Below are 14,991 nucleotides of genomic sequence, written 5' to 3' on the forward strand. Positions count from 1 at the left end.
TGCCCATTTTCAAAAAGGGGCTGGTAGTGAGTGTGGTAACCACAGGGGGGTCGGCCTGACCCCGGTCGTAACGAGACTGCTGGCGTCAATTTTGCTTCGTCGCCTTACGGTGGCTCGTAAGATACGGATTCGAGAGGAGCAAGTGGGATTCCGGCCTTGTAGGGATTGGGTTGACCAAAGGTGCACACTCCGTCAGGTGCTAGAAAAACGCCATACGTATAAGCGACCCACAAATCTAGTATTCCTTGGTTTCCGAGGCGCATTCGACTCGATTGATCAGTCTGTTTTTTCGACACGCTTGCCTACCAAGGAACGTCCCAGAAGTTTGTGAACGTAAAACTTTTTTATTCTCGAACCGCCAGACGTCTGAGAGTATACGGAGGGCTCTCCAAAAGCTTCCGTATACAAAACGGTGTCCGTCGAGGATTCTCACACACACCATTCCTTCTTAACTTCGACATCGATGAAATAATGTGACGAACGCTGGTGTTTAACTTGGCTGTAAAAAAATGTTGATCTGGAGTGCGCAGGTAACATCGTTCTCATCTTTAAAGACGAGGAGAAGGCACAGGTGTTTTTGGACGAACCGAACAAAGTTATCCCATCCTTCGTATGCACTTTGCACCCACAACGTGTGAAGTCATGCTCGTGGACGTGCAGTCACTGAACATGACTTTTACAATCCAGGGAGAGGTACTGGAAGTTGTGGAGCGTTTTACGTATCTTGAAAGTTGTATTAGTTCTGATTGTAGTGTGACAGGTGAGGTGAATGCACGAATCTGCAAGGCTCGGACCGCGTTTGCTAACTTGAGACCCCTATGGAGTCGGAATGGTTTATCTCTGAATGTGAAGGGACGCGTTTATCAAGCTACAGTACGCGCTGTTTTGTTGTATGGCTATGAGACTTGGCCTATTCGAGCAGCGGACCTGAGACGTCTTCAGGTGTTCGACAATCGTTGTCTCAGAACCATAGTTCGTGTGGGTTCGTGTCGGTGGATCCGTAACGAGGCAGTTAGAAAGTGCGTTTTCGGTTGTGTAACGGGTACTTCCATTGCACCAGAAACTGCGTTGGTTAGAACTTGTGTTGTGTACGCCAAACCATCTTTCGCCGAAGAGAGTGCTGTTTTCTATGCGCAATTCGGAGTGGCATGAACAGAGAGGTGGCCAACCCTTGACTTGGCAGAGGATTATGAAGGAGATCACGAAACGCTTGGGTGCTGTCGGTGCTACTCCCCTTTCATGATGGAGACCACGTGATTCTCACTGCGCCTGGTTGGAGACAGTACAACTATGGCTGTCAACCGATGTCAGTGGCGTTCTTGTTGACAGTTTCTATTCAGATTGCCTGAGTGAATGTCTGGAGGTGTAGGCACCTCGGAATGATTGTGGTAAGGTAGCAAAAAGGCCCTACCTAGTTCACCTTTACTCTTTTCTTTACGTTAAGGCTTTCAAATAAGTCATGGTTGTACGACATTGAAACATCGGTTTCAACACCGATGGCATGACATCAGTATTAAAGATGTCGTGCCCTCGATGATGATGATAATAATGATGATGATTATGATGAAAGCGGGATTTTACAAAGATTGTGGAAGATAGATTTTGTATAAAAACTCATGGAAATCACCCACTAGTAGCAGAGATGCTTTGTTTCCCCAATCATGTGAAGATCATCGAAGGGTCTCTTCCATATTTCTGTGTTTTTTATTAACGAGATCAAATAACGGACTTTTGAGAGGACTAAATATCCTGTATTTCAGCAGCCCTCCAGTTAATTCGCGGTGAAAATTTTTGCGATCACCAAGTCCACTTGAGTGTTAAAAGACAACTGAAGAAATGAATGTGACACGATGTTAGTATTAACAAAAAGAGCACAATTAAAAAAATCTCAGGTGCAACCTTCTTTGAAAGTGAGTGCAAATACATGGTACAGATGAAAAAGAGAGTAGCCACGCATCCCAACAATCGGAGTGAAACCTGGGCACGTATAAGCTAGATATTTTATCGGGCGGAAGGGTTTGTATGAAATACTTTGCAATGACAACGAGAAAGAAGGAGTAATTTAATAGAGCGGCAAACCGGAAGCCATGCGCACACAAAAGGCACTCCACTCAATCCCAAATTCCACAATTCTACAGCTCAAGGTGAAGGCAAAATGACTTGAACCATTTTATTAATACAAATAAGAAAGTAAAATGCTTTTTGGTATTGCCAGTGCTGCTTGCGCGTGATATTTATCGGGGTAATCGAGCGCGTATCCTTAGATTATTTACGGCTTAGTCAGTCATTATTTCGTAATGTTAGAAGTACTTTCGTTGCAAACAGATTTTACCTTGTCGTAGTATGGAGGTTTGAGTGTCCGAAGAACTCGCTAAGCAATACTGTGGATAATAACTGTGACACATACATAGCCTTAGATTTTAGCTCACCTAGGATTGGAATATGTGTGCCAAAGTTCTTAAAATGTTGGCTGTTCTGCCATTTTCACAACAACCACTGCTGCCCAGGGGTTGAGAGTTTCAGTCAGGCTTAAATTTAATGCAATATTTTTCCTTGCGTCTAGGTCTGAGTGCCGTGATAGTATCTAATCTTACGTATAGACATGCGTTACACCTTTGTAAATAATTTTGTCACATGCTGCTATCATTATCTGGAATGTCTCAGTTACTCTACACAACAGGGTGTGCAGAAGGGACCAAAGTGATTCTGTCATTCGTTATTTGTTGTTCACCAGTTGGATTTCCTTTATTCTTACGACGCTGCCATTCACACCTCAACGGGCATCTTTATGAAAAAAGGCAGATTTTTCCGCCGTTTACTGAAACGTCCTCCGCGATAAACAGACATTCCGAAATTTTTCTCCAAACACCGGAGCTCAGTTTATCTGAAATCTTTCAAGTCTCACATTCTGAAACAGGCGTAAAAACAGAGCTTTTTTACGTACAACCACATTATTTTTGTTGATAATTGTTGTCTCTTTAAAAAGTGGATTTATGACCCGAGTATTGATGCTTAACCGAACTATCCATCGGTTTCCGCTCACCTCTGGTTGTGCACTTCTTGTGATTTAAAAGCCTTTGTGGCTGATTCTGTTGGGGTTTGCGTTGTTCTGAGCCGCCAAGCCAAATAATTGTGCTGGTAGTCGTTTCTGCATGGTTTGTTTGAATACATCTGTAGAAGTATCCGGTGATAGGATACTTACACCTGGAAAGGCTGTGGCTATGACATACCGTAAGAGAGTTTTTACTACACTTTTAGAAATTTCTTGCGACCAGTGGATGCGTGTTTTACGAATGCATGTATAGGACAACATCGCGCTACTGGGCCTCAACTAGCTGATCATCTTGCAATCAAATTAAGACTCACAGACAATAGGTGCAATTATGTAGTAACCTTAAACTGCCTTGCTAAATTCGCAAACAGACAAAATATCTGGTCCAAAGCCTTTACAAGAGTGGAATAACACTCAGCAAACTGTCAGACTTCAGGTGAAAAACTGAAGTTTACACCGATAAAAATGCTCGGTAAGGTCAGATCTTTGGGATGATAAGGCGACAAATTTGGAAAATGTGCTTAAAAGGTTACAGATTATACGTGAGTCAGGCTCTAGAAGATACTTGAACTTGCTTAGACGGAGTCCCCACCATGCTGTTGGCAGTAACCCTGGAACTATCGATATCTTTAAAATGAGAAGATGTCCTTTCTCGTAAATACATCGTCGGGCTGTTGGTCCAACCAAATCCGCACTTGCTCTGTCCACACATCGAGCCAAAATTCTTAGCCGCTGGCTGCTTAACTGGCTTAACACTGTGTCGAAAATGTGGAGCGTTTAAGCTAACTATAATGAGTTGTCGGTTGTTCCCACTTTCAATAAAAAGTTTCGCAGTATTTGTGGCAGTCACACAAGAATTAGCGTAAACTCCGCGATAATCGGACTGAAAACGTTTTCTATTTTACTCAGTCTTACAAAGATGCGTTCAGACAGCACATAAAACAGCAGACTTCCTACCGGTTAAATGTGCTGTGTCACGTTTGTTTCAAGAGTTGGAGCGACCATGTACGTACAAGTGCCTGACCAACTTGGATTATCTGGACTTAAAAAGTGCACATGTTCCTATCAACCCGTTATTTCTTCTTAACAAGCTTACACGATAAAGTACTTTCCAGGGATATGTAGGAATCCTGCGCTGTTTCACATACTTTTTATGGCGCAAGAGGAAATAGTTAGTGCTTCAAGAGCTTTTCTACAAATACTGGTGTCTGACAAGAGTGGTCCCTTACTCCATGTTTCTCAATGTCGTCAGTTTTGAGGTAATAATGTACACCTTAGATAGTTTCCAAAACTCCGATGACCAGATATTTCTGAGGAACAACGCTGACAATTTGGATCCTCCAGTGGATATAATGTTTATTTAATTGTAAAACATGTTGCCTGTTGTGATAGAGTTTCTCTGAGAAGATATCATAAATGTAAAAAACAAATTTTGTTACTTCTGGTGTGCACACTAGTTCATGTTGCTGCGGCAAAGAAGGACTGTGAATTATTCTTTGGTAAGGTGAAGAAGCAAGCTGACTCTAGTCCAGAATAAATCTGATGTGATTGTCATAGAAATGGCGTTGAATGACCCTAGCTGGCCTGAAGAATATGAGAACACGACAAACCACCCATTTGTACACCAATTCGGTTTTTGTGTGAGACTCAGCTAAGACCCACCTAAATTTACTATGTACGATATTCTTCGCCAACGAATGGCGAAACCGGCAATCGGCTGTTCAAGAGTTTGCAGTTATCTTGATGGTATTTCTCTGCTGTGTGAAATGTGAAAATGTGAAAACACCTTAAGATTTGCAGGCAGAAAGCATGATTTGGAATGCCATCAGCAGGTTTCAACACCGATCGATTTTCGCCTCAAAACAGGGTATCAATCAAAAGACGTGGTACAAGAGTTAAAAGATCGACGGTAACGTCGTATAATGTCATTTTTATGTGCTGAATAGTCCCATAGAGTGGTTGGTTTATCATACAATGCCCTCAGAAGTAGGATGAAAGATAGAGATTGAGGCGTTGTCTGGAATATGAGGATAACAAAATATAAGAGAAATATTTTGAACGAGTGTAACAATTGATTGAACCAGAGTCGTGGAAGACCACTTTTATTCTGAAGCACATTAGTTCCGAAATGTTACATTTGTAGCTTCATGCATCATGAAATCCTTAGTGACCCGTAAGGAACAAAGCGATGAAAAGCTAAAACACAAATACTTGAGGATATGTGGATCCACGAATGTATCATGTGGCTAGTGCATCTGAGTAGGACTTAAAGAACTGGGAAGGCAAGAAAGACCGTTAATATACGCGTCCACACCCCCAAAGTATTGAACCTGTTTTTAGAATGACTTTTTTAACTGTAAACCGGCTAAATGCACGAAAGGCTTGTGGGCTCCCTTTAAACATCAGGAGACACGGTTTGTAGATTTGGTAAACTGCAAACAAATATGTCTTTGCACACGCCTTACTACACTTTAAAAAGCACCGCAAAACCAATAGCAATACTGTCACTCAAGAACCACTCAATCAGTGCAACTTTCTGACAGATTACCATAAAGAATTGTACTCGGTTTACTGTATATTGCAATATATGTCAACTTCGTGCACCCTATATTACCGCACCATGCTCCCTTTTCGCTGATGACCTTAAGGTATGGAATGTTGTGGAGGAAACAAACGGGTTTTACAAGCCAAGCTGGGTGGGCTGAGCAGTTGATGAGGAAGACACATACCGCCTCTTGACTTCCCCTGTCTAGGCTTGGATAACCTAGCATTATCCCAACCCTCGTGCATCCTTCGAGTACCATGACAGCTAGGCACCGGAAGAGTGCTACAGCTGAACGATTTATTGTTTATTCATACATAACGACCATATGCACAACGAATCGAGTGGCTCAATGAGCGGGTAATGGGGTTGAGACGCACAGCACTGTATGTGAGCCAAAAACCATGATACACGCCACACATCACCTTGGCCTCCTTATCCAAGAAATCTCTAATCATCAACTCGTGCGAAGTTAGCACGAGATAAAGGACTTAAGGCTTTTGAATGAATGTCACTGTAATGCGGAAAGCTAAACTCTACGTTCATTGGATCGGTTGTTAAATATTGAAAGCCGGCAAATTAGCGAACAAAGTCTGGTACAAGTACGACAGTTTAGGATACGAATGGTCGAAGGGGTGACGGAGAAATACTACAAACGCCAAGTCCAGGACTGCCATACCCTAGTTTAGGGGTGCTCCAAGTGGGATCTGACCATTCCTAAGATAGAATTATAAGATATTTACCCAGGCCTTTCCCGTTTGTTTTCCATAGCACGCGTCACGCATATAAGGACACACGAGCAAATTGACGAAGTATGGTGGAAAAAAGGCTCCCGGATGCATGATATGTAGCCACGGACTGCAAAAAATGACCGGTGCAGATAAATCAGGCTTGCTCTCCGAACTGGGCAGCTAACAGCTCCAAAAGTCCAAGTTCCGCAAAAATGTCACTTTCTGCTACCCTGCCCGTTATTATAGAAATTTTGCTGTAGCGCTGCAATGACATAGTCAGATGAATTTGGATCTAGTGGTCCTAACGGAAACCTGATTTACTCTTGACATTCACAACCCAGATACAACCCCCAGGAATATATCAACCTCCTGGCGAATCAGTTAGACGCTGGACCAGGCCTTAGAATCTGTTGTCCCAACCTTGTCCAACGCCCTGATGTGCGTGCAAAAATAACTTTGTAGGATTATTTCGTTTTTTGCAGACTGAATTTCGTTGGCTGAGTTACTATTCTGGCTTGTGCTTACCTCGCGTTGACAGAAAATTAGGTCTCGTATCTCACTATCAATAGCCTTTACTGTATTTGGTGTCGTAAAGCCTTTCACTGGCACCTAAAATTCTCTATACGGTTCTCATAGATTGATGTTTTAGTTTCTAGCAAATGATATGCCACTAAATTTAATTATCACGTGTCTGGCTTATCCAGTTTCCGAGAAGCGTAGTTTGCGCCCAAATTTCTTCAGACGTATATTGAGTCTTGTAACTCATATGGTCCGCAAAACACTAAATAGCAAATAGAATACTTATTGCCGGTCACTCATGGACCAACAAGGCCTACTTGCAATTTCTACTGATCAATTGGCGACTCTAAATTCAACTCCAATGGACTAACCAGAGTATCTATTTAAATGCAGATGTCAGACGACCATTCCACTTCTGAATAGGTGGCCAATCAAAACCGTCATTTTTTACTAACTGTCTACTTGGAATTACGCATTCTTTCTTGGGTTTTTTCCTCTTTATTAATTGCCATAGATCCCACGAAAAAATTATCACCGTGCGGATTGACACTGTGTAAGCAGAAGTTTTACTGCTTTCCTTTTATAATTCATGCCCCTAAAGTCGTGGAATCTAGTGTCCTAGAAAGACCACGTAAACGGCATATGCACTTTTTAAGTCCTTTATTTTTGGTTGTGCGTCAATGCATCTCAGAACGAGCATAACGATGATATAAGTCGGTAGGGTACTTAAATATTAAATGCTTAGGATGGACCTGTGTCCTACAATTCACAATGATTAAGTCTATCTTTTTTTACCCTGACTGACTATGGTGGTAATTTTGACCCTATCCTGTGAGATATCGTATTACTCTACCAATAACTAGAAAATGTATACAGGTAATAATCTATCTGGACGCAGTGACAATGTATGTGATGCCTGCTCGCGCGATTTATTTAATTACTGTCAGTTTATCGACGGCTCAACACAGACTAAACCTGCCTTAATTTTGTCTACGTTTTAACAGATTGTTTCTAATATCTTTGTCAGATGTTGAAGGCGACCAAAAAATGGCGATGTTCATTTGTCCATTGAAAATATGGCCTTAAACGGTGATAAGACACATGCAAACCAATTTTTGGCTCCACGAGCAGATGAGCGGTCATATGATCAGCTGCCAAGAAAGAAACTCAGTTAACACTTCCCCTTACAAGTACTGGCTTTTAATGTGAACCGCATTTGGGATGATCTTATAGTTTCCAAAGTTATGGACTAGAAAGTTTGTCAACTTTTTTAAGGTGAAAAAGTAAGAGCATGGGAAACGTCACCTATCGTCACATCTATTTGTGTAAGATAGCTGGTGTGCGGTACGGTGAGAATGTACATTCCAACACTATAATTAAAGGTTATTTTTTCCAGCAAGTTGGCATTTTGGAACTAGATGTTTATCTTTGAGGAAAATTCGTGAATTTCTCGTCATTTCATAGTGTTTACGAATAAACGGCAACCATATCAGTGGGTTAGTAAATATGTCGTTTAATGAACAGTTTGTTAGTTATGACACATTGCTAGCACAAAAGTGTCAAAGGAAGTGCATGAAATGTCCGAAGCCACAGTGACAGCGACAAACACTGCTGTATAACAATCTTGTTTTGTGGCCTTCGGGTAGTTGAGTAAAAGATTATCCCAATTAGCTCAAACAAATGATTTAAGCATATTTTATTTCATACCATAAATAAACAACAATAGTACTTAAGGTAGTGTTTACACAACTGAGGTGCACTTTTTAGTCATTTTTGTACAATTACACCTAGACCAGAATAAAAAGTGCTTTTGTAGTCTGATGAAGCTGATAACGTTCAAACAAATCAGTATGATACAGGATAAAAGAGTATTTCCTTTTTATTTAATTCGAACAAGGATAAAGCCCTATTCCATTCAGTAGGTGCTCACGACGCTGATATTTTTAACACGACAGTTTTATTGATGTCGAACAAAATGCTCTCCTAGAGGCTGTAACACTGGGACGTTTAATGCACGCATTTAAGGTGTGACCAATTCTTATCCAGATGACAGTGGAAATACATAATTTTGCAATTTTTTGAGAAATAAAACTGGGGTCACGGCTCAAATCTTACGAGCAACACAATTCTAACAGCCAACAATCGGCCAATTTAGAAGACCAGCCAGGAAAGTGAAACTTTAAAAATTCTCCTTCATCCTCATCCTAAAATGTTCAAAAGAAACGCCTTTTTTGCGAGGGATTATAAAAATTGGAAAAAATTTTATTATATACTCTGGCAAGGAACACATCTTATTTCCTACACAATTCTGTGGGTGGTCAGATAATTTGTGCTTGCTGTATTGCCGAATCGTAACAATGTGGTGCTTCTTCCGTTACAAAGCGGCTTCTTTTTTAAGCCACTGCATTGAAGACCCTACACCCGTCAAGAGTTACAGAGTCAGAAACGCTTTGAATTATACTTCAATGTTGCTACTCAAAACACTGTTCGTTCGCCCAATACCACCGTAATTTTCTCTCATTTCAGTAAAACAATCTGGTGTAACAAACCTGACAAACCAAGTGAGTGTACATAGATGACAATACACTTGTTATCAGAGTTCATTTTAACACTTTTTAAACTATTAAGTAAAAGGAGTTGTGCCGTCCAAAATGGTCAAAACCTAATGGAAGCAAAGCAAGATTGTTTCCCATCAGCTAAAGTGCTAAACACAAATGACTCAAACAGACAGCATCCATAAGTGAACGTACTAAAAACGACCCAAGGAAAATACTGAGTTACAAACGGTTGTGTAAGTTTTAGATTAACTTTGGAAATCCATTGCTTTATCCCCTCTACTTATTTGCAAAAGACGATCATTTTTAAGCGTAAGACTTCACTAAGTAAATTTTGGGTATATTTATTGCACTGACCATGCTTCGGGTCTAGTGTTGGTTACTAAAATGTGCACTTGTTACCAGTCAATATCTATATATCTGGCACTCACAAAAAGCGTATCCTCGTAAGGTATTCCCCGGAGGGACCGTCCCTAAGAGCATTCTACAATCAGTTGTCATGTCATGAAATGCTTTGGGTAATTTGTTCATTAGGAATAATCTGGAGGACAAATGTCATAAAAGGACCACTAACCCTTGTACAACGCATGTTTAATTTGTGCTTGAGTGTTACGCTTGGATGTTCAATAATCCAATACGTAGGTTATCCAGGAGAATCCTTATTACAAAAAACTAAGCCTCAAAAAGAGATTCATATCAACCTGTTCCTTATTGTAAGGAACCAGAGGGCGACGAACCCCCTACGTTCTCAAAAGCCTCTTCCAGATCTAGTTCCATCATGAATAGATAGTCCTGTACTAACAAGTTCAAAAAGCTGGTGTTTTTCATGAAAAATTTTTGTGTTAACAAACTGTACTATGAATGCAGAGTACTGTCCCCAGGAGGGACAGATTGCGACGGTTAGGCGATTTCAAATAAGAAGTTTGTGCAAAAGGAATGTGTTTTTCGGCGCAATTTACGAACCAACAATAAGCCTTATGTTTAAATCGTTTAGAAGCCAAGAACAAGTGATGTCCAGAAAAAAATCCAAGGAAAGATTTCCAAGATCACTGTGCAAGATGAAGAAATATAGAGTTCTAAAAAGCAGCAGTTTCTGGCCAGAAATACTCAAACTAAAAAATTTGCGATGCCCACACAACTTGGTGTTTAGCCGGATATGAAAGGCGGTTTGAAAACCATCTTGGCTTGCTGTGTAGCTTCTAGGAGAACACGAGCGTAGTATCCGACTTTGTAACTTCACACTGTGTAATCCCTCTACAAAAGGACTTCAGATGGACATCAAAGTGCGTGCTCAGAAAGGCTTCTACATATACCGGAAAAGTGAAATAGGTAGAACCCGTGCTCTGAGCTTCTGTCTAAAAGTTACGGCCAAGTTTTGAGGTGAATACTCATTCTGGGATAAGCGCTCACTTCAGCCAGTACGAAAAGTTCTTTCTCCCTGTTCTAATTGGTTTATGCATACTGAAATTTCAGCAAAGGGTGAGCAGAAATGTCTTTCTTGAAATGACCAAATAAGTCTTGATTAGCCATGTGAAAACAAATAGGCTGCTATTTCTTATCGTAATGATATTTTAAAGCAAGTGCGTGTCTGCAACCAAGGTTTCCATTTAATGAGGATGAAATCGTTTACGTTCCAGGGACACGTAAAAACCCTAGTGGTGCCCTAAGCTTTCGATTCGATCATTATTAACATTTTACAAGTTTTTTAAAAAATATACTGGGAATACAACATAAACCGAGCCATGACCATGATATTTATGGTCATGTAATGAGTAGGTCTCTTTGTGTGAAGTTTGAGAGCAGAAATGCTTACGCCGTCAAGCGCTGCTATTAAACTTACCAATTTGAATCCGTCTTTGAGCGTACTGCATTGGCTTCTAATGACAAAGTCAACGACTTTGTAAACAAAAAGGTTTAGCCCGTACTCTTTTTCTCCTAGTCGTGATTAAATGAAAACTTCCTTTTAAAAACGGTTTTGGAAAGCACACACTTCGGGGAATAACGAAGACACTTTTCGAACGGCAATCAAGATGGATGATTCCGAAAAACGTCCCCAAAACTTTCTAACAATATAGTGGACAGGTTTTAGTAATAGCGCGTTACAATGAAGTATCACTGAATTTCATGCTTTCGCTAAAGGTTAAGTAAGTAAGAGGCGTTAATTTCGCCATGGCTAAGCTTGAATAATTTGGACTCTTGTTTTTATGTAATTGTGAGTTGTTAAAGGAATAGATCACCATTTGAGGTAGATATTCATTCCTCAGTGTTTGAAGTATCAACAGCGGGTTTTCCAAAAGCTAACTAATCACAGCTGAAGGGAATTGAAACAATGGCGAAACTTCTTTAGTCCAACTTAGCGGTAAGTTCGGGCGTTCACAGGATGTTTTGTTGCTTTAAGTTGACGATGATTTCGTGGTGAAACAGCGTCATTTTTACAATGATTTTTAGGAATACTTAAACAGCTTTGGTAGGGGGACTTTTTCATTTGTGAGACGGAAAGTACTCAACGAACAATATTTCAGACTATCTGTTGGATGACATAAGGGCACAGGTTTAGTTTTGTGTGCCTCATTAGCCAACTTATTTTACGCGATATTCAAATTTTCAGCCGCGCCGTTCTGTATGAAAGTGACATTTCGCAGTAATTTGTGAACAGAGCAAGTTCATTAGTTTAGCCATGAACTCATGTCCAGTTTATTTAACCAGATCGAAAAGTTGCGAGAAAACGGCCGTCTTTTCTCGTCTGCGTCTTGTCGGATTTCATCATTTGGTTATTACCAGGTCATCCATGAGGATCAGCTAAAGTATTTAATCGTTCCACAATATTTGGATGATGGTTTCAATAAATAACAAAACTTTGAAGAATAAATTCTGTGTCCAAATATGGTGTAGATCACTCAGACAAACTGGAAATTAGTTGACATTTATACGGACACTCCTTTGTATCTGTGAGTCACGTGCTAACCAATTAGTCGCTCATATTTTCTCCACATGTGTACACGGCCTGATATTCTGGAGGGGCAGTAGGTTTAAAACATTCACTATTACGCAACCGCAGCTTTAATTTCCAATAGTCGACTGACAGTTCTCCAGCGTTAAAAAGCTATAGAAACCTTTTCTTTCTCCTTCACAAATCAGAAAAAACTGCTCAAGTATCTTAGAGAAAACACATCCCAAAGGAAGTAGTTAACACATTGAGAGCAATCAGATAACTTGGTTATTTTCGTCACAATTCGTATAAAAATGCACTGTATAAATTATATCTGAGCTTTATTTCATAAAAAAATGAATCAATCATCATTCTTTCCTGCAACAATTCTCTTGTCTTGCAGCAAGGAAACCTTATCAGCAATGTCTCAAACCAAACAAAAATCAATTTGTGCTCATACTTCTGTCAAGAACTGGCTGAGAGGCTCGCAGGTATCTCACTATCAGTTGTATTCAGTTTTTACGGGTTGAATTTGTATACTAGTCTTTCGAAAGTTTCGTAGTAGGAGGTAAAATATAATAAACCGTTGGTAAGAATTTATCATCTATCCTATATAACTACTTGTTTGTTGAGGGTCGGAATTTTAGAGTGTAAAAAATGCTAGGGTCAGCTTGCATCGTAATTCCAAATGTCATTTACGGTGATGACTTCCGCTGATTTTGCATTTTTAACTCCATAGTCCAATACAATGCGTGTCAAATGCATGTCTCGGACGGAAGTAAATCGAAACATGCTTCCGGAGATTCAACCAGTCTAGATCTGGAAGACGAACAATTAAGAAGTGATCCAAGACCTTCAAAGCAGGTCACAAAGTGTGACGAAAATTCGGGAAAATTGGTTACACAATTGGGGACGGAGGAAGTTTTACCTCGGATCAAGGCTCAAAGGTGGCAACATTCCTCGGAAAACCCCACTCTGGAAGACAATTACAAGCCTTCTGTTAAAAGTTGCAACACCTACTTGGATCATTCCGAAGCAGACAAATCCAGCGGATTCAAGAAAAAAGGGATCGGAAAGGTTGCTGCCATTGTGAAGGTAGTACGTTTGTTTCTTACATACAGTATACAATTTCCCAAGTTAGGAGCAAGTTTATGTTGCCTACGCGGTAGTCTGTTGTATGTCACTAACGAAAGCATCAACAGATCATAGCCAGGACCACTTAAAAAATCATCCCAAATAGATATCACTCTCATTGAAAGTCACTTTCCCTTCTCTTAAGGCGTTATAGTGCTATACACTACTCATTGCTATTTCATTATTTCCTGTCCTATCTTAAGCCACATAGAAAAGTCTTGTAACCCATAACACAGAGGAAAAAACTGTAAGTCTAAGGGATCAAGTGACAAATTCGAACCACTTCATTTTGAAAAACACGTGAAATATAATGGAGATTCCAAACCCGCCCACAGTATGTAATCGGACCCCAATTATCGGACTTGAAGTCAGCCCTGCATTGTACACCGAAACATCCAGCTTCATTTTCCCATCCCCTGTACTATAGCATGACTCCACGGTCAAAAAACAGGGGTCATACCGCAGCTCATCATCATCATCACCCTGTACTAATGACTCCACGGTCAAAAAACAGGGGTCATACCGCAGCTCATCATCATCATCATCATCGACAGCATGACATCAGTGTTCATTCAACATGCTTCACTCCCGTACAACCATGACTTATTTGAAAGCCTTATCGTAAAAAAGAATAAAGGTGGATGGGAGAGGGACTTAGTGCTAGCTTAACACAGTCATTCCGAGGTGCCTACACCTCCAGACACTCACTCAGGCGATCTGAATAGAAACTGACAACAAGAACGCCACTGACATCAGTTGACAGTCATAGTTGTACTGTCTCCAACCAGGCACAGTGAGGATCACGCGGTCCCCATCCTGCAAGGCGATTAGCACCGACAGCTCCCAAGCGTTTCGTGATCTCCTTCATAATCCTCTGCCAAGTCAAGGGTTGGCCACCTCTCTGTTCATGCCACTCCGAATTAGGCATGGAAAACAGTACTCTCTTCGGCAAACAATGGTCCGGCATACGTAACACATGTCCCAACCAACGCAGCTTCTGGTGCTGGACACAATCTTCAATGGAAGTACCCGTTACACAACCGAAAACGCACTTTCTAACTGCCTCGTTACGGATCCACCGACACGAACCCACACGAACTATGGTTCTGAGACAACGATTGTCGAACACCTGAAGACGTCTCAGGTCCGCTGCTCGAATAAGCCAAGTCTCACAGTCATACAACAAAACAGCCCGTACTGTAGCTTGATACACACGTCCCTTCACATTCAGGGATAAACCATTCTTCTATAGGGGAGAATGTCGGTAGCTCAGGTAGCGTAGATGGTCGTTGGCTTGTTCGCTGAGCTGGGCAATTTGGTTGCAAACGTTTCATCATCAATCGAGGTGACATCATCAGTGCGTAGTTGCGCGTAGCGGTGGGTTAGTGATTGTGCGTTCAGTAGTGTTAAGTGTGTGTTGATATACGTGCTGGTAGCCGGGGATGACCTTTGACCGCGCTAAGCGCTAACCTAGTTAGCACAACTACGCACTGATGATGTCACCTCGATTGGTGATGAAACGTTTGCAA

At 40.9% G+C, this 14,991-nt stretch overlaps 1 protein-coding gene across 1 annotated transcript in view; it reads left to right on the forward strand.

Annotated features, from left to right (window-relative positions):
• T265_00811 (hypothetical protein) overlaps positions 1-14,991 on the forward strand; it is a gene marked incomplete at both ends in the record, with an annotated part of 37,449 nt that overhangs the window by 5,338 nt on the left and 17,120 nt on the right. Inside the window, one exon of the mRNA XM_009164683.1 lies at positions 13,068-13,426. Coding sequence (XP_009162947.1) covers positions 13,068-13,426 — 359 coding nt within the window. The remainder of the gene's footprint in view (positions 1-13,067; positions 13,427-14,991) is intronic.

The sequence above is a fragment of the Opisthorchis viverrini genome, assembly GCF_000715545.1.
Source record: "Opisthorchis viverrini unplaced genomic scaffold opera_v5_8, whole genome shotgun sequence".
In the NCBI taxonomy this organism is placed as follows: Eukaryota; Metazoa; Platyhelminthes; class Trematoda; order Opisthorchiida; family Opisthorchiidae; genus Opisthorchis; species Opisthorchis viverrini.